The sequence below is a fragment of the Hydractinia symbiolongicarpus genome, chromosome 1 (genome assembly GCF_029227915.1).
Source record: "Hydractinia symbiolongicarpus strain clone_291-10 chromosome 1, HSymV2.1, whole genome shotgun sequence".
Classification (NCBI taxonomy): Eukaryota; Metazoa; Cnidaria; class Hydrozoa; order Anthoathecata; family Hydractiniidae; genus Hydractinia; species Hydractinia symbiolongicarpus.
Genome location: NC_079875.1, coordinates 20,905,270 through 20,925,615, shown reverse-complemented (window position 1 = coordinate 20,925,615; position 20,346 = coordinate 20,905,270). Strand labels below are relative to the sequence as shown.

At 36.2% G+C, this 20,346-nt stretch overlaps 2 protein-coding genes across 2 annotated transcripts; one reads left to right on the top strand and one right to left on the bottom strand.

Annotated features, from left to right (window-relative positions):
• Positions 1-2,525: 2,525 nt before the first annotated feature.
• Positions 2,526-3,339, bottom strand: LOC130612161 (uncharacterized). Its single transcript, XM_057433493.1, has 2 exons — positions 3,236-3,339; positions 2,526-3,012 (listed from the first exon to the last, which is right to left on the bottom strand). Exons 1-2 carry the CDS (start codon positions 3,337-3,339, stop codon positions 2,526-2,528), a joined length of 591 nt encoding a protein of 196 aa, XP_057289476.1.
• A 51-nt stretch (positions 3,340-3,390) lies between these two features.
• Positions 3,391-13,407, top strand: LOC130645684 (prelamin-A/C-like). The gene is made up of 10 exons (XM_057451756.1): positions 3,391-3,879; positions 9,125-9,407; positions 10,075-10,242; positions 10,415-10,540; positions 10,608-10,828; positions 11,010-11,181; positions 11,354-11,467; positions 11,606-11,722; positions 12,144-12,215; positions 12,865-13,407. The coding sequence occupies exons 1-10, from the start codon at positions 3,536-3,538 to the stop codon at positions 12,904-12,906; spliced, it is 1,659 nt and encodes a 552-aa protein (XP_057307739.1). The 5' UTR covers positions 3,391-3,535; the 3' UTR covers positions 12,907-13,407.
• The last annotated feature ends 6,939 nt before the right edge of the window (positions 13,408-20,346 follow it).

Here is a 20,346-nt window from a genome sequence, read left to right as displayed (position 1 = left end):
AAGTTGCCATTGGACTAGTCGTTCCAGTCTCAATGCGCTACAACGTCCCAAATCGTTTTCATTAGCGCCGTTGCCTTACAACACTCTGAACTACGTGCACAGTCCTATAAAGGCTGTAATATGGCTTTTTGCATTCTAATAAAGGCCTCACACGTAAATCAAGCGGTTTCAGATGCCTGCGCCGGTTACCATTGGACTAGTCGTTCCAGTCTCAATGCGCTACAACGTCTAAGGTCACTTTCATTAGCGCCGTCGCCTTAGAAGACTCTTAACTACGTGCACAGTCCTTTAAAGGCTGTAATATGGCCTTTTGCAGTCTAATAAAGGCCTCACACGTAAATCATGTGGTTTCACCTGCCTGCGCAGGTTACCATTGGACTAGTCGTTCCAGTCTCAATGCGCGACAACGACCCAAGTCGTCTTCATTAGCGCCGTTGCCTTAGAACACTCTTAACTACGTGCACAGTCCTATAAAGGCTGTAATATCGCTTTTTGCAGTCTAATAAAGGCCTCACACGTAAATCACGTGGTTTCACCTGCCTGGACAAGTTGCCATTGGACTAGTCGTTCCAGTCTCAATGTGCTACAATGTCCCAAGTCGTTTTCATTGGCGCCGTTGCCTTACAACACTCTTAACTACGTGCACAGTCCTATAAAGGCTGTAATATGGCTTTTTGCAGTCTAATAAAGGCCTCACACGTAAATCAAGCGGTTTCAGATGCCTGCGCAGGTTACCATTGGACTAGTCGATCCAGTCTCAATGCGCGACAACGTCCCAAGTCGTATTCATTAGCGCCGTTGCCTTAGAACACTCTTAACTACGTGCACAGTCCAATAAAGGCTGTAATATGGCCTTTTGCAGTCTATTAAAGGACGCACACCTAAATCACGTGGTTCCATTTGCCTGCGCAGGTTACCATTGGACTAGTCGTTCCAGTCTCAATGCACTACATCGTCCAAACTCGTTTTCATTAGCGCCGTCGCCTTAGAACACTCTTAACTACGTGCTCAGTGCTATAAAGACCGTAATATGGCCTTTTGCAGTCTGATAAAGGACGCACACCTAAATCACGTGGTTTCACCTGCCTGCGCAGGTTACCATTGGACTAGTCGTTCCAGTCTCAATGCGCTACAACGTCCCAAGTCGTTTTCATTAGCGCCGTTGCATTACAGCACTCTTAACTACGTGCACAGTCCTATAAAGGCTGTAATATGGCTTTTTGCAGTCTAATAAAGGCCTCACACGTAAATCACGTGGTTCCATCTGCCTGCGCAGGTTACCATTGGACTAGTCTTTCCAGTCTCAATGCGTTTCATCGTCGAAAGTCGCTTTCATTAGCGCCGTCGCCTTAGAACACCATTAACTGCGTGCACAGTCCTATAAAGGCCGTAATATGGCCTTTTGCAGTCAAATAAAGGCCGCAGACGTAATCCAAGTGGTTTCAGATGCCTGCGCCGGTTACCATTGGAATATTCCTTCCATAGTCAATGCACTGCAACGTTCCAAATGGTTTTCCTTAGCGCCGTTGCCTTAGAACACTCTTAAGTGCGTGCACAGTGCTATAAAGGCTGTAATATGGCTTTTTGCAGTCTAATAAAGGACTCACACGTAAATCACTTGGTTCCATCTGCCTGGACAAGTTACCATTGGACTAGTCGTTCCAGTCTCAATGCACTATATCGTCCAAAGTCGCTTTCATTAGCGCCGTCGTCTTAGAACACTATTAACTACGTGCACAGTCCTATAAGGACCGTAATATGGCCTTTTGCAGTCTAATAAAGGCCTCACACGTAAATCATGTGGTTTCACCTGCCTGCGCAGGTTACCATTGGACTAGTCGTTCCAGTCTCAATGCGCGACAACGACCCAAGTCGTCTTCATTAGCGCCGTTGCCTTAGAACACTCTTAACTACGTGCACAGTCCTATAAAGGCTGTAATATCGCTTTTTGCAGTCTTAAAAAGGCCTCACACGTAAATCACGTGGTTTCACCTGCCTGGACAAGTTGCCATTGGACTAGTCGTTCCAGTCTCAATGCGCTACAACGTCCCAAGTTGTTTTCATTAGCGCCGTTGCCTTACAACACTCTTAACTACGTGCACAGTCCTATAAAGGCTGTAATATGGCTTTTTGCAGTCTAATAAAGGCCTCACATGTAAATCATGTGGTTTCACCTGCCTGCGCAGGTTACCATTGGACTAGTCGTTCCAGTCTCAATGCGCGACAACGACCCAAGTCGTCTTCAGTTTACTAAATAGAAAGTTAGTGCCCGAAAAGGCTAAGGCGTTAATTAGCGCCGCCCCCCGCCATGATCATAAGAGTAGCCATTTTATTCTGAGACGAAACGGTTGCATTTTGACATGTTTTCACTCGCCCACATAGGTTGGGTATTGGTGTAGTGCAGCCATTTTGCCACCTCGGCAAGCGAAGAATCATCCCCATTTTTCTTGTATTGAATTGCCACCCTGTGGTCGATATGCCACTCTCCATAATTGTCCCAGGTCATACCACCGACAAACTGGGCCTCAATATGGGCCTGCAGGGTAGCGATACCGCAGATACTCCTGGGAAATGAGCTCCTTGTTTCCCTTTAGAGCCTTGTGGGTTCGACATCGTACAACAGCAGCGATATCTCCGTCGGGGTCGCATATAGGGCATTGCCACCTTCGTTTTTGATGGTGGCAAATTTGACTCACCCCGCAGTCCTTACAGCGAGTTCTCTGTCTTTTATGTTTACAAATCTGGCCGCCTTTAAACTCCTTGCAAGTGGATCTCACCCTCTGATGGTGGCAAATTTGACTCCCCCCGCATTCTTTACACCTGGATCTCTGTCTTTCATGAGGCCAAATCGCAAAAGCCCTCACCTTTTCATGCCTGCATATATCTCTACCACCGCATTCTTTACAGGCGGATCCCCGCCAACCATGGGGGCATCTGTTACGTTCCCGGAGGGCCTTGCCAGCATCGAGGCATTTTATGCATGTCCTCGTTAGTTGACCGTTTACTTTGATTCTAAAATTTTCGAAAGATAGAAAGCGTTCACATATCGAAACGATCAGAAAGCCGGGTGAAAAGGAATATGGATATCACCGATCTTGAGAAGGATATTGATAAATTGAAGAGGGGGAAGGCTGCACTGAGTAGACATGGTCTACTTTCCTCCGAGATTTTTATTTTAATTTTACTACTAATGTCTTTTTGTTATTAGCAAAAAAAAATAATGTGATACCTTTACAATACATAAATACCCCCCTCTCCTCCTCCAGGCTCGCCCGCTGTGAAATTAAAAGTCGACCTTTTAAATACCGCGCCCCTCCTTAATTTTTCGCGCCAACTCATTGATAGGGGTCGTTGTAAGTATGAAGCGGGCCGCTCTTTATTGTTGTTGAATGGGTCATCATTATCTGCACTCTTTTGGAACACGTTCGCCGGAGTCTTGATTTGAGTTCAAGAAGTTCTGTGGTGGCATAGCTAGTATATATTTGCATTATTTTTAAAAGTCATACATTACAGATAAACACAACTTTTTTTAGGCATGCCTATCACACCGGAAGGTCGAAAGAGTCCAAGCAGGGCATTTTTTCAGTCTCCTAATGTAAGAACACGAGTTCAAGAGAAAGAAGAACTTTCAGATCTAAATGATCGTTTAGCAACATACATCGATCGTATGAGATATCTGGAGCACCAAAATACCAAACTATCTGCAGAAATATCGACCTCGAAAGAAAATGTTTCTAGGGAAGTCGCAAATGTTCGAAGCTTGTTTGAAACAGAACTTGCAGAAGCAAGAAAATTATTGGACGATACTGCAAAGGAAAAGGCTTTGTTGCAGTTAGAAAATAACAAGTTAACTGGTGTAGTTGAAGATTTGCGTTCAAGGTAAACTTAGTTAATTCAAATAGTTAGAAGATGTAGCTAGCTATACCAGCTAGTTAACCTAGCTAGCATTATAATAAAGTAGCTAATTAATTGAAGTAGAGGTGACATAATAAATGACCTTCTTGTTGTTGTTAAAGTTTTTATAAGGTTAAGGTTGAGACATTGAGGACTTGTATTTCTTGGAATTGATAAAACATGCAAGTAATATAGCTAAGGGTTAACTATGCTTATATATACATTTTATAATATATATACTTCATCTTTTGTTTTGTAAAATTATTGATGAAACCATGTTTTTGGTTAAGACTGGAACTGGATGGGTTAGGAAACCAAAAACTAAGTTAAACTATCAGATTTAAAATTATTTACGTTAATTATCTACTAAACACTGGTGGCCTCCTTCAGAATAGTCTTCAACTAATAGGTGTGTCTCCTATCAATTAGCGTATAATCCGCTAACTAACTAAAAAACACATTTAACGTCCTTATATCCATATCGTCAACATATCGGTTATTTGAAACTTTTATTATCGTAGCGCTATCTGTCGTGGACCGTTCGGGGGGTATGACAAGAAAAAAAATACATTTAATTGTGGACAAATAAGCCGGATCCGACATGTACTATCATCCGATAATGCCGTGATGGATCCTTCAACTCCGTGAAATTTGAAAAACACGTTTGCTTTCTGATGACTAGCAAAAATATTTTAAAAATTAAAATATTCATTTGAAAACATTCTCAAATCATTGGAACCTCAGTAAAGGTATATATAACATGACCATAATTAAAATCAATTAACTGAGATAACAATATATATCAAAAATGACCACCGTCGCGCTTGACTTGAAAATCACAAAAAGTTGTAGCCGGCTGAACTTAGTGCCAAATTTTTGTCTTGCGCGAGTTCCCACACCCCTAAAATGATTAAGTGGTAGTATCAAACCCCCTGAATCGAATTCATTCATTAAAAATGGTAGACAGAGCTGTGGTAAGTTGTTGTAGGCTTCGAAAGCAGTTTCATGGAGTTATTGGATTCACGGAGTTGGTGGATCATACACTAGGCATTTTTGTAACAAAATATTATTTATTTAGTTTTACATTGTGTATGACTTATTGATAAATATTACTACTACTACTAGAGAACACGGATTCGAATCCCCTTAGAGGCAATTTAATATGGGCAAGTGAATGTTACCATAGCTTGGGTTAACCAAAGCCATGCGAGAGAAATTGGGGTGTTGACCCACTTAAAAAGTGGTGGAAGCATTGAATACCTACTCTAGGACTTCCCATTTAAGCCATGGCCCCTCTAGGAAATAATAGAAAGGTTATATCCCTCTATATTTGTGAGGCTAGCCATGTAAAATATCCACATCTATCTGTATTTTCCCTACAAATTTAAGCTTTTGGACCTAGCGTTCAAAATTGGCATTTATTACAAAGTGGCAAATAAGATGAAGCAGACTTTCTGGGAAGGAGGTGCTTATTAGAGAAAATATGTTCCTAAAACGTAGCTGTTGTATTTTAGAAATTAAAACAATGCATTTTTGCTGTTGCAAACTTGTGTTTTTTTGCTCATATGCCAATTCAGCCTAATTTTATGCGCTGATTGGTAACCTAGCATTTTATATATAATCAAATTAGAAACATATTATTGCAACATTTTATTTTGTTGCGGCAACCATCATGATACTAACTATTTTTTGGTAAAATGATTCGCCAAGATTGCATTGTGATTCACAAAGTCTGTTCTTTGATAATTATTTGATACAAAACACTGCAATCAAAAAAAAACATTTATTGTGTTTGTGCTTAAATTTTCCCAGAAGTTGTTATAAGCAATGTTTACAATTAAAAACAAAATTTAAAATTCACATGCATGTGTAAGTAAACATTATAAATGGACATGGGTGTATCTTGTTGTATTTGCTATCATTATCAGGAGATCATTAACAATCAATAGCTTTCTGCTTGTTTTAATTGATAGCCTTGACAACATTGGAATAAATAAACATTTCTTTTGAAATAGGTATGACTGTTGTGTATCCTTTGAATGTGCTTTCTGTTTAAATTTTAACTTATGCTGCATAAATTATGATGTGCAGATCCCAAGTTAAAATTATGTTATTCAATTCACCTTTATAATATCTATGCCTTAATTAAGTTTAAATGCACATCCCTCAACAGGTCTAAAAGTATGACAGAAAATGCTATTACTAAATATGACATCATAATTTATGCAGCATAATTAAACTGAAATCCCTTAAAGGGAACCTGAGGTATAAAATAAAGTTGGACTTATATTATAGAGCTTAAAAAGTTTGCTAATTTTAGACCTTTTAGGGGTGTGCATTCAAACTTTATCAATGCATAGATGTTATAAAGGTTAATTGATTGACATAAATTTTTTTGCCAAAATGACCCTCGCTTGCTCATCCCAGGCCTCTTATCTTTTTGCTGATGACTCAATAACTTGGGATCTGCAACTTGGTTTGCAATCAAATTTTGTGGGTAAGCTATATGTTTACTCACAAAATTTGATTGCAGGCCGACATGAGGCCTGGGACGAGCAAACAATTGTCATTTTGGCAAAAAAATTGTTATCAATTAACCTTTATGATATCTATGCGTTGGTAAATTTGAATGCACACCCCTTAACAGGTCTAAAATTACTGATGAAAGAAAATATCTAAATTTTCTAGTACTGAAATATGACATCATAATTCATGCAGCATAATTAAATCTGAAATTCTTTAAATGCGAACATCTTGAGAACGAAAAGAGCTTTTTAAGAAATTTAAAAAGACTTGTTAACTAACTTTTTAAGCTCTATAATATAAGTCCAACATCATTTTACACCTCAGGCTCCCTTTAAATGTGAATATCTTAAAACATAAAGAGCTTTTTAAAAAAATTAAAAAACTTGTTTATCAAATTTTTAAAGGTTACCTCCCACTTCAAAAAAGTTCATCTTATTCTGTTTATAATATGATGAGAATTTATATTTTAACATTTATTAAGTAAAATTCAAAATAATAAAGCTAATATAAAGCCACATTTTCTCGTATTTACAGCATGCTTCCTTCTCGAAAAGTTGCCATTTTGTGATAATTTTTTTCGGATTAAACCCAGTTTGACGTCATCTCCCAGATGGCAAAAAAGGCCCCCTGAACATGTTGCCGTAAAACGATAACTCTGAGAAGAAGAGGAAGAGTAAATTATTGCAACTAAGATTAAGTTTGTTAATATATAATTATAAAATGTGTTTTCGTGCTATGCCTTTTTGCAATAAGAATAATAGAAGTAGCGCTGGAAAGCATTCCTTCGCCAGTCTTAACAGGCAAGAAACAACGAGCTGCGTGTGCTCATTAACTGAGTCGATACGCTTTCAAAGTCGAGTTTTAATCACTAGAATGTTTTGATCAACGCTGGCAAAAAAGGCTTTGGCAATTCTAAATCTCTGTCCACTTGTCTTTGCATTAGGCCATGTGCAAATTATGGATAGGTGCTTGCTCTTCTTCTGGGGTATGATAGGCTACGAAAGAGTTAAATGCTGCCCGCCATGGTTTGCTCTGATAACCCTAAATAGCTTCTTTTTTACTTTTAAATATACTTCCCGGCACCACAATCCGTCTCTGTGGTGGGCATTTCTGTAAGAGTCTCTACACAAGTCGGAAAGAGCCAATCTCGTTCTCAGGGCATCGGAATAGCGAAAAAGGCCACAGTTCACTTCTAAGCTATTGCTTCCACTTCCATTCTCATCCTCATACCAGCTTTCCAAGCTAGAGTCTGATTGACTACCAGGTTTTGTAGACTTTTTACTGGCCGAAACTTCAAAACTAAGAAAGCCCACAGCTTTTTCACATAAACTCAGTTTTAAAAAGGGGAGTAAAAAACAAGTGTTTACTTATCTTCAGTATATACCTGTTACAAACTCATCTTCAGTACCCATTACAATATTGAAAAACAAAACAACAACCGCTTAGTACATACAAAAACCTGGGCCACGGCAGAGTCAGCGAAATTATCATCTGGGAGTTGATGTCACAAGCCCTCCCGCGAATGCATTTATTTACAATCAGGACACAAGATGGCGACTGGCACGAAGCTTCTCCAGCTAATATATTACAACTGTAACGACTAATATCTTGCGAACAAATCAAAATAAGTATAAAAGGAATTTTTTTTGTGATCTAACACAGTCTAAATCAGATTGAAAGAGGGTCATTAATATACCCTGTCCAACCCATGCTAGCATGGAAAACGGACGTTAAGCCGAGAATGATAATGATAATGATGATGTGTGACCCCGACAAAGAATCATAAAAATCACTACCTAAAAGTATTTTTCGTTATTGTTGAAATATTTTTCCTTCAATTATTTTAGTTTTATATATAAGTTGGAAAACCTTTTACTATGGCATGCAATAAGCCTAAATTCTGCTTGTAAAGCTCTTGTCTAGCATTCTTCCTTAAACATGTGATAACATAAACTTTAACATAAAAGTTTTTAGTTATTTAAAACTGAGTTTCCTACATAAAGGGTCAGAGGGTGTGTATTTATTTGCACTGAACACTATGCGACAAGCATGTTTCTGTTTATTGTGGAGTTGTTCAATTTAGACCGGTTTTTGCTTGTCCAACAATGTTACAAAGCGTTATATAACTATGTACAAAGGAAAAATATAAGTTTTTTAAAGAGGTAAAATTAAAAGGGTTTAGCTTTGAAAATTAATCCGATATTTTTAGAAATTTTACTTTCAACAGTTTGGATATGTTGTTCCATGTTAAATTTTGATCTAACAAAATACCTTAAAAATTCATGGATTATTGCCTTAAAATATTTATGTTATTTGATTAAATTAGGTAACTTAAAAGGTATGTCTTTGACTTCAGCAGCTTTGTGGAGTATTTTGTTTTATTTACATTTAACGAAAGTTTATTGCTTTTGAACCATTCTCTAGATGTTTTAATTCACTGTTAACTATTTCAAAAAAAATGCTTATGTCCCTAAAAAATAGTTTTGATACAGAATGTATAATAAAGAACTTTTGTTGACTCTTCACTTTTTCATAATTTCAATTATTTGGGAAAGAAAAACATTGATTCGCATTTGCCCAGATCAGATATATACTGCAACTAATCTGCACATCTCGCAAACTGGTCTGATATTCTTACAATAATATACAAAGTTCATAAGAGGTGCTTCTACTTTTTCTTTATTTCTATTCTATTTTTAATTAGGCTTGAAAAAGAGAGTGCTTTACGTTCTCGTGCTGAAGATGAATTAAAACGAATTGAAAGACGATTGCATGAGAAAGAATCTTTGTTAGTTGTAATCACTAAGGAACGCAAAGAGCTTGATCAGCAAGTAAAAGATTTAGAAAAACAGTTAAAACAATTACAAGATGAATTGGAGAAACAAAAATCTGGATTGGAAGAAGAGATTATTCGAAGAGTTGATGCAGAAAACAGAGCACAAACCCTTCAAGAAGAAGCAGACTTTTACAAACAAGTTCATGCAAAGGTATATTTTGTTACATCAACTATATTCATTTCAATACTTTAAAGCTTATATAATGAAAAGTTTTTATCCTAGCAAACATAAATACCCTAAATAAAAATGAACACAAAAATTATTATTATTTTTATTATTATTACTATTATTTACCCAGGATAGCCTCTTCAGTTCCTATTGGTACTGCTATCAACGAGGGTCCTGCGAAGGGGGTCCTAGCTCATTTAAAGCTCCCATTTGAGCTACGAAAGTCGTGGAAGCACATCAATCGCTCAACTAGACAACCGCCTAAGATATCAATCCTATTCTCATGCTGAGCGCTAGGCAGAAAGGATAGATTCACACTTTTATAGTCTCTGGCATGACTCGGCCGGGGTTTGAACCCAAGACCTCCCGCACTGAAAGCGAACGCTCTACCACAAGGCTATCAGTCGGTTGGCATATGCATTTGAAATCGGTTCTAAATGCCATTACGAACAATAGTTCAATTTAAATAGATTTGTCTATGTTTCTAAAACAGGAGTTAATTTCCAAACATCATTTCTAATTTAATTTCTTTCATGTCAGCTAGAAAATGCAAACACAAAATGCTATTTGCCTGCCCAATTTTTTAACATGTGGCATTGCATTTGCAAAATTCAAAGTGCTAATGTTAAATTATCCATTCTTTTTGTAGGAGCTAAATGAATTGCGAAGTAAACAGGAAATGAAATTTACAATGGAAACTGATGGTGCTTCAGATTATGATAATTTACTACGTGACAAACTTCAAGAACTCCGTGATGAATTTGAAGAGGAAGCTGAGAATGCTAGACAAGAGCTTGAAGAAGCATACAAGCAAAAAGTAAGGGAGCTTTTGTTGTAGTTGCAGGTTAAATTCTTTGTGATCCAAAGACAGCTTTAACTTTTAAATATATAAAGACCTGTTTTTCATCCTGCTCATTTACTATCCTGTGTCTTCTTGACTACACATTTTAGTTCGAAATTTTCACATAATTGATTCTGATTTGATTTAGTATGATGAACTCCGAAGCATTAGTGATAGAGATCGCAGTCATGTTACAAGGTTGATTGAAAGAAATAATGAAATCAAAACAGAACTGGAAAACCTTAAATCAGATTATAGTGTGCTAGAAGCCAAGGTAAGTTTATTAAGAAAGATTATTGTGTGTGTTTATTGAAAGATAGATTATTAAACTTTTGTTGTAGAATACACAGTTGATGAAAAGAATTACTGAGTTGGAGAGTTTAAGAGCAATGGACAAGGATGACTTTAAACGTCAATTACAAGAGCGTGATTCAAGAATTACAAGTCTAAGTGACAAGATTGATGATTTAGAAAAAGAATACGAAACACTTTATGGCATCAAAATCGCTCTAGATATGGAAATAGCTGCTTATCGAAAGTTGCTTGAAGGGGAAGAACAGAGGTAGCTTTTTTAATCTTTATTTTATGAAAGTTCGGTGTTGTGTCATTCGAAATGCTAATATATAGACAAGAAATGTTGAATCTAACTAGCCATAGTTCATCGTTATTCCACATGTTATTAATAAAGACAAGAAATGTTGAATCTAGCCAGCCGTGGTTGATCGTATCGTAATCTTTTACAGGTTGCACATTTCCTCACCTACAGCAACACGTTCTGTGTCACGACGTGGGACAAAACGCTCTCGTCACGAATACGAAGTACAACCTGTTGAGAGCAGTTCATCAGGAGGGGTTGAAATAGCTGAATCTGATACAGAAGGCAAATTTATCAAGCTTCACAACAAGAGTGAGACAGTAAGTTGCAGAACCTATGTAACAATAAAATAAATTAAGTTTGAACTAGCCTGCTACATAAGGACTATGCAGGTTAGACTGAAATCTTTAAATAAAATGTTTTTATACTTACACTCCAATAAATAGATTTGCGTACGAGCATGATAATCATAATTATTTTGATGTACATTAGGATGAAGCATTAGGAGGATGGCACGTGCAACGAATTGTTGATGGTAAGGAAGACGATGCAGTGGAATACAAGTTTACACCTAAATTTGTGTTAAAGGCTGGTCACAGTGTTACAGTATGTCTTTCTTGTTGTTGTTTTAGCTGTACTTAACCAAAAATAAATTATTTTAAATTCTCTTCCCCACTTCGTGTGCATTACAGTAAAGTTAGCAACTTTTAAAGATCCAGCAATAGATGCATGTTTTCTTGTTAGATTTGGAGTAACTCCACTGGTGTGAAAAGTAAAGCACCAACTGATCTTGTATTGAGAAGTGTCGACTGGCCTATTGGAAATTCTATTGTGACTTCTGTTATCAATAATGAAAGTGAGGTCAGTATGAAATTGGTTACAATTAACTCTATTTGTACTGTGTTCATTTTTTATTTATAATAAATGTAGTGTGAGCATTTACTATAACTGAAGAAGATTTATTTAACTTAAATGAGATACCAGATACTTGCATGCGGAAGAGTGATGCGTTGGTTTTTTTTTGAATTATTGCTAGTCGACGATAAAAATCTGACGACAATTTCTAAATCCTTCCTTGTTTTCTTAAGTTTTTTATTGTAATGTCTTTATTATATACTTCAAATGTACATTTCTGACTCGCTGAAATGAAGCAAATATGTAGCTTGATTGATTATCTTTGGTATAATGCTCTCTGTGCAAGTAGAGACGGGTAAATCCCCGTGAATCTTCCAACGGTGACTAATATACCTTAAACCGCGTTCATTCTATCTCGTTTTTATAGATTGTGGCGAAGCATACACTTGCGACTGTTGTAACTGAGGAGACGGGGCCAAATATAAGAAGATCTAGAAAGGTATGGTCGAGATTTTGAATTGTCTTAATGCGTCATTTTTCGAGATGCATTTTTACGGACGTTAAAGATTTAGAAAATTCTATTGAAAAGCATTTGTTTTTATAAGCAGCTTGACATGTCACCTGATACTTGTGTGGTAGATCTGTTGCTTAACAATTGCTTACAAGAAAATCGAACAGTTCAGAAGATTATCAAAACCCTGTGGAAAGTTACAGAATTCACTCGCAATTGTCTTGTTTAATGTTACATTACACAAGTATCTTTTATAAGCATTATTTAGCCTTATGGTAATGCTGATATATATTTAACTCAATTTGACTGTAGCAAAAAAGAGAGCTTTAGTTTAGCAAAATGTATTCTATGTTCATATATGTTCAGGGTTCATATATATTATATGTTGGTTATATTCCCTACTTCTACTAAAGTTGCTTCTTAAACAAGATTTTAATACGGTTGTTTAAACTGGCGGCTTGTATTAAATATGTGTACTACAATATGAACAACGAAGGATAAAATAGATAGGCCCTACAAAAAATCAAAGTACAAAGAAAAAGTTTTAATTCAACTTAACAAGCTACATCAATTATCATTCCTCACAAAATCCTACTTTACCTAAACCTAACTACTAGATTTTATTTTTGTTTTTTAGCGACGAGCAGGTGCGGAGAGAGAATCGTGTGCTGTGATGTAATTGTTGACTAGAATGAATATTTTTACCAGCAGATATCCGAACAACGTACGAAACTGCTTCTGTATTTTTTACATTTAAGTTTTAACGCGTTAATAATATTTTGTGGGTAGGAGAAACCGAATAACCAATTTTAATTGTACAGAATTTTATCGGAAACGTTCAGACACAAGAGTTGAATCATTAAAGTCTAAGTGTTTTTTTGCACCTATCGATTTTTTCAGGTGGTTTTAATACCTTCTTTTTTGTAGTTTATATTTACACGCTGTCCATATTGTAAACGTTTTTTATTTTATTTTATTATTTGTTTTCTCCTTTTGACTTCTAGTATATATGTTACTTAGGATTATTAATTCTAATTTTACGTTATGGAAGGCACGATTCAATATAGACCGCTAATTAAAAGCAAAAGTGTGATAAAACAACTCTATTTTCATATTGACGGTTTATCATGCAAAACAGAATATTGTATAGAACATGATTTTAAAAAATGCCTTCCATTTATCATTTTGTCGTAAGGTTTGTCGTAACTTGACCCAAATGATATCTCATATTTTCTACAATCATGAACAAAATTATTAAAACAAAGGCAGCTTTTTCGTCATTTTTCAAACTCTTAATTTAAACATTTTTGCAAAAACTAAATTTCGCATTTTGTTACTGAGTTGAAATCATTGCCAAATGCACCTTATTCTTCTGAAATGTAGAATTAAATCTTTTTCATTCGCGATAACGTAGCTTTCTTGAAAAGTTCAGTGTGAATGGAAATCACACAAAAGTATAAAAGCTCACTTGATCTTGATTTTCATGTTAAACAAAAACTGAAAACACCACATGGATAATTGGCTTGTGGCAGCCAAGCGTTTATGGAGTCGTCACATTTTCACCCTTCGATGTGGGATCTTCCTATCATCGCGAAGCAGAATTTAAATTGGGTTTTTCACCCAGTAAGGAAACGTGAGCATGGTTTGGACCGTTGCGAGACGAGTAGTTTTGCCCTACTGATGAATGTTTTGCAGTAGTAATTCTGCTCATTACAGAGTCGCTGCAGAGTTACGCTCTTTTCACATTAGAATACGCTATATACATCGTTTTGACGTCAATACCGTTAGTTGTTATTATTAGCTGTGGAACACACAGCTTCTAGTTTCTCGAACAAAATCCTGATCTGAGATTTAAGTGAAGATATGCGTATCTCAGACGCCGTTAGTAAAATGACGTTTAATCTGCGATTTTAAAAGTTGCATAGCTCAGGTTTGGAAAAGATATCTTTTTGTCTATGTTTTCTATGCTTCTATATGCTAATAAAGATACCATCACATCTATGTGAATCTTAGTAAAAACATTTTATTATCTTGGCTATAATTGGCGTATATATATAGCACGCCAGCTAACGTGGTCAGTGTCAGTAGCTATAGCTATTTTGTGCTTTTCTCCAAAGTTTTTCATTTAGTTTGGTATAAGTGCATTTTGTGCTATCCATCGTTATTACTTCTTGTGTTATCTTTTATCAACCTGAAGCTAGCCACAAAAGTAAGGAATGCCTCCTTACTTTTGTGGCTAGCTTCAGCTCAGGTCAGCTATAAATCTTGTAATACCCTGCAAATTTTAGCTGAAATACTCTGCTTAACAAAGTATCTTTCCATACATCATAGTTTATAGTGTTAGCTTCACAGCAACAGAATAAAATGTTTTATCCCGGTGGTATAAAGTTTCAATAGAGTTTCAATGTTTACGTTTTGACGGGATAATAAAATGCAGACTATATAGAAGAAGAAAATTAACAGTCGGGGAGAACTGATAATTAGCTTGTAACAGGATAGGCTATAATACGGTGGAGATCTTTTTTGCCTAAATTTCCACAATTTTCTTCAATATGTCGATGTTGTAGGGTATGCCTTCCCCATATTTTCCACGCCTGACTACGTCTTTTCAATGTTTTTCCATAAACTCAGCGTTGTCGTTTCAAGAGCATTCATAAATTGAATCAGCTAATTATATAATATACACTATAAATAAGGAACAGAGGTCAGGAAAGTCCGTATTTATAAGGTTAATTAGCCGGTATTAGTTTGAAAATGAATATATCTTTCATGCGCAGTCGTTTCTTGTTCTTATTTTCCTTTTTATTGGAGCATAACATGCTATGAAACTAGGTAGATGACTATTGGAAGATCGATATCGAAGAAAAGTGTAGACATTGAAGAAATAAGATGTCTACCGTATAATTAGCCACATAAGCGGCTAATTTTACTGTGTACCGTAAAATTTCCTATATTGGCTAACTGTCCTTTAAAGGCTAATTATCAGTTCTTCCCGACTGTTTAAGTTATGATTATAAAAATTGTTAGGCTAGTAGCATTTTTTCACTTATGTATGTTGTAAATTAATGCAACAACTAGATTTTAATTTCCAGATCAAAAAATACCTCCACTCAAAATTAAAGTTTGTAATAGGCTGGTTGGTCTACGGATTATTGCATGTTTATTTTGCCTGTCGATTTGCACAAAAGATCTTGGGAATATATGAAACTACTCTGAAATTGCTCAGATTTGTAGAAATTTTCTGCAGACCATGTCTGAAAGGGCGTTCTATTGGACTAGCCTTCAACCCATGAAACAAGGGTTGGCTCAGATATTTTTACACTTGCCATCCCTTTTTCGGGCGTCCTAGTACAAAATGACAATTCGGCTATACCAGTTTGAATAAAATACGTATATTATTGAGCTTGCTGCTCAATGACTAAACAGGAGGGGTTCTACAATTTTGCCAGCCTGTTTAATTCTTCTTCTGTAAAACAAGTACCAAAAGCTCATTTTTTATTAGTTATGCTATGAATACAGTATTTTCAATGTAAGCTCAAATAGAGCCTGTTTTTTGTGATACACACTTTTTTATTATAAGAAACACGCTTATAAGAAACCCGAGGCTCAAAATTTGAAAATATTAAGAAACTTAGCTTGGCTCAGTACCTCAAGCTCCTCCAGACCATAAACTATTCCAGAAAATATTACAGTGAGCTCTTAGCATTGGTCAAATAGCAGACAAAACTAGAACTATATATTAAGAAAGAAACAACCCTTCATTTCCAAAAGCGATATGAATTATCAGGAAGCAATATTCATTCTACTAACACAGCACCAGTATATATCACTTGTGTACAAACAAAATCATTTGAACTGTAAAGAAATAGGTCAAAAATGTTTTCATCGTTGGTAAGCTCATCTACTTCCATGTCGTCAAAATTAAGAACTGTTAAGAAACTTTTAGCCTTAAAATCAGAAAAAAATAAGAAACTTGAGCCTCAGTAGCCAAAACTGGTTTCTTATATATAAAAAACAGCGTGTACAGTATGTATACATATTCAATCTTGTCTGTGAGAGGTAATTAATGTGGTTTATTGTATTGACTGCTTGACCGGTCATTGTTTAACATTAGTTTTGCAACCTTTATAGGGAAACAGATTAAGTGAAATATGTCGTCTGACAGTTTTGGCTATAGCAGACCTCCATGTTTTACTGGAAGCACTCCTCACTGGTTGTGCGAAATGGTTTAACTGGACTATGTGGTCAACCTAAATTGCAATGCTAACCTTTTGTTGCTTTAATGAATTTCTTATCTTCCATGCTTAATGTTTTCTTGGTGCTGCATATACTTTATTGACATAAACTAGCTCCTATGCAGGGATTTTGTTTTATTAAAACATGCTTTTATTGGTACAACTTTTATTAGAAACCTTATTTACTCAAAAAATGATGTAACTTTATTTCATTATATTTCAGTCTTGCGTTTGTGAGAAGGTTTAAAAACACGATATTTAGTAATTAGTCTAGCATCACCTGTTGGAAATGCTAGGCAAGCGGGCTTAAGTTTTTTATTGGCTTGCGATACGTCGATGATTAGAAATGGGCTTTGTGTATCCTAGAGTAACAAAAAAAACCCCAGCTCCGTTTTAACATTGGTTCCACAGCTTCATAGCTGTACAGCTATCTTGTTATTATTTCATTCATTCATGATGGCAGACAGAGCGGACGCAAGTTGGATCTTGACAAAGATTTTTGTTGTTTTAATTATTGGTATACTTGTAAAGAAGCCACTGTTCACAAATAGTGAAGTTTCAACAAATCTAACACGAGTGGATGCTGCAATTTCTTTTGGTTGTTTATGGTAGTATCAAAAGAGCAGGAATTTAGCTTACGTAAAACGCAGTTTGATTTAACCGCTACTTTCATTGATAGCCGGAGATATTGAAGCGTGCCCAGGACCACAAGCCGATGGAAATTTGGTAGATTAACAGATTTTACTTTCAGAAAAGGAGTAAAGTTATTTCACCAAAACTGTAGAGGTTTGACAAATTGTTTACCAAATCTTACGGCTTTATTTTCGGGAGAGACAAACTCAATTTTATCTCTCTCAGAGACACATATTGTACACGAAAGCGAGATAGCTTGTTTTGCATTCCGGGGTTCCAGTTTGTAGAAAAGAGACGAAAAATTGGCCTAGGAGGAGGTGTTGCTATATACGTATCGGAGAATATAAACTGGAAACGACGAGAAGGCCTTGAATGTGAATTTTTAGAAAACATTTGGATCCGAAATATGCACGGAAAAAGCAAAACATTATCTAATCTGCTGTATGTACCGACCCCCGGACAATTCACTTCACTTACACAAGAAGTGGAAAGAACATTTTCAATACACGCTTGAGACCGTTAACGACCTATCGCTAGAAGTTATCATTATGGGCGACTTTAATGTTAACTATAAAAATAAAAATGATCATATAAAATTTAGAGAGCTAATGGCTGTCCAGGGATTTAACCAGTTGGTAACAGCGGCTACGAGAACAACAAGGGAATCAACCACCCTTATAGATTTGATTTATACAAACAATCACTCGCTAATTCGTTCTACAAAAGTTATAACCTTAAGTATTGGCGATCACGATTGCGTCCCTTGCGTTCGAAGACACACTGGTCCAAAACTTCCACAAAAAGTAATTACTTGTCGTAATTGTACCAACTACAACCATGATGATTTTTTAAAAGAATTAAATAAACAAAATTGGAAGCATCTGTACACATTAACTGATGTAATTAGTGCTTGGAGTTATTTTAAAAATATTTTGTTAACCGTAATCGATAAACACGCGCCGCTCATGCAAAAGAGAGTGAAGGGAGGCTAGTGCCCGTGGTTAGGTAAGGAGGTTAGGAGAACTATGTCTCGGAGAGATACTGTCTTGAGGAAGGCACGGAAATCAGGCAACAGTGCTGATTGGCGTCTTTATAAAAACCTAAAGAACCGATGCAATAACATGATAAAAAATGCAAAGAACAGTTTTCACAAAAACCTCCCTATCGAGAACAAGAATAACCCAAGAAAATTTTGGAAAATTATTAAAAGCATTTTCCAACAAAAGGGAAGTCGGAAAACAATGGGACATGTACATCGGCTGCAGAAAACTTAACAAAAGCTGGTAGTTTTTGTTCATATTTTCCCCATGTGCAAATAAACTTAAATCTGTTGCACTGCTAATGAAGGAATTTATATGGGGTAAGCCAAGTGAAGTGAATGAAAATACGAATTCTGTTTTTGCGTTCACTTACGATTCAAATGTATTTGTTGAAAGTCAGCTGAAGAAGCTGCAGCGCAAGAAAGCTACAGGTTATGACCAAATACCATCAGGACTTTTGAAAGACGGAGCCACAGCGTTATCAAGTCCCTTATCGTTCATCATCAACTTGTCGCTAAAACAGTCACCATACCAACTGAATGGAAGTTGGCGAAAGTCATCCCACTCCACAAGGGTGGGAAAATGGACGAAATGTCAAACTATCGACCGATCTCCATCCTACCCGTCATATCTAAAATAATGGAGAGAGCTGTTTATGTTCAACTTGTGAACTATCTTTAAGAAAATGAAATTTTAACACCCAACCAATACGAATACAGGAAAAAACGATCTACTGAATTAGCCACACTCTATCTGACAGAGGAAATCAGGAAGGAGATGGACAAAGGGATTTTAACAAGTGCGCTTTACGTTGACCTGTCGAAGGCTTTCGGTACTTTAAGCCACTCCATTCTCCTGTCAAAACTAAGAAGTTATGGAGTCAAAGGTTTGTCACTAAACTGGTTCGCAGACTACTTGTTTAACCGCGCCCAGATTTGTGAAGTAAATGGTCAATGGTCTAAGCCCAACCCCATTGTTTGTGGTGTACCACAGGGGTCCATTCTTGGACCCTGTCTCTTTTTAATCTACTTCAATGATTTCGAAAATTGTTTGAAACATTCTAGAGTACTAAACTTTGCGGACGATACCGTGTTATACATTGGACGAAAAACAAGCCAGCAACTTAAGATCGGCTTCAACACTGAGTTAATAAACGTAGACAGGTACTTCATTGAAAACGAACTTGTATTAAATCTGAAGGCTGGGAAAACCGAATCGATGATATTCGGCACTCGCAAAAATTTAAATAAAAACGGATCAACCTTGAACTTGGAAATCACGAAAAGCTAATTAACTCAACCACCGAATATCGATATCTTGGGACTGTTCTCGACCAGACTTTGTCAATAAAACATCACTTTATAAGTCTTTACAAGAAAATGTCTGACAAGCTTCGTTTACTACTCTCATGGAAATCCAACTTAACGAACAATGCCATCCCTAAAATCTACGTCGTAATGACCAATCACATCACCAGTATCAGCATTGATCCGTAGATTCCCACCATGTCCCATTGACGTATATCGCGATTTTTTAGCGAGATCTTGGAAATATTTTTCAAGATTTTTTTCATATGCAATTTCAACACAAGGTTTGCAATAAGGACCGTCTGCTTGCGTTAAAATATCCTTGTACTTAGCTTTGCGAATTGCCTCAACATCCTTACTTAGTTTAGAATAATGAGGAACTTTCAATTCTTTTGCCTCTTTCGAAGTACATTCATTTATTTCATATAGTTCTTGATCAACTATATAAAGATAATGCAAATAAATTACAACACACTAAAACACACTTGGCGTCTTGATCATAATAACCAATCATAAACCGTTCATCTTTACCTTTGTTAGCCGGAATTTACTCACTCACAACTAGATTTTCAAGGTTCACATCTTCGACACTTGGGGTGTGACATTATTGTAAAATTCTTTTGATTTAATAATTTGATCTCCAAATTTAAACATTTAAACATCTCTTTTATTTTATTTTTTATTTGATCAATACTTTTTATTTTTTGGTCACAAAAAATACAAGATGCATTGAAACAAATTCATGATGATGAGCAGAACCATGTTGAGACTGAATTTTCAAAAGCTCTGATGCACATGTCGTGCGTTTTGAAGTCATCTGGAATATACTCAAACATACGATAGTTCTTTTTAAAAGCTATGATGCACATCTCCTCAGCGTTTAGATGTTCCGGTATATACCATT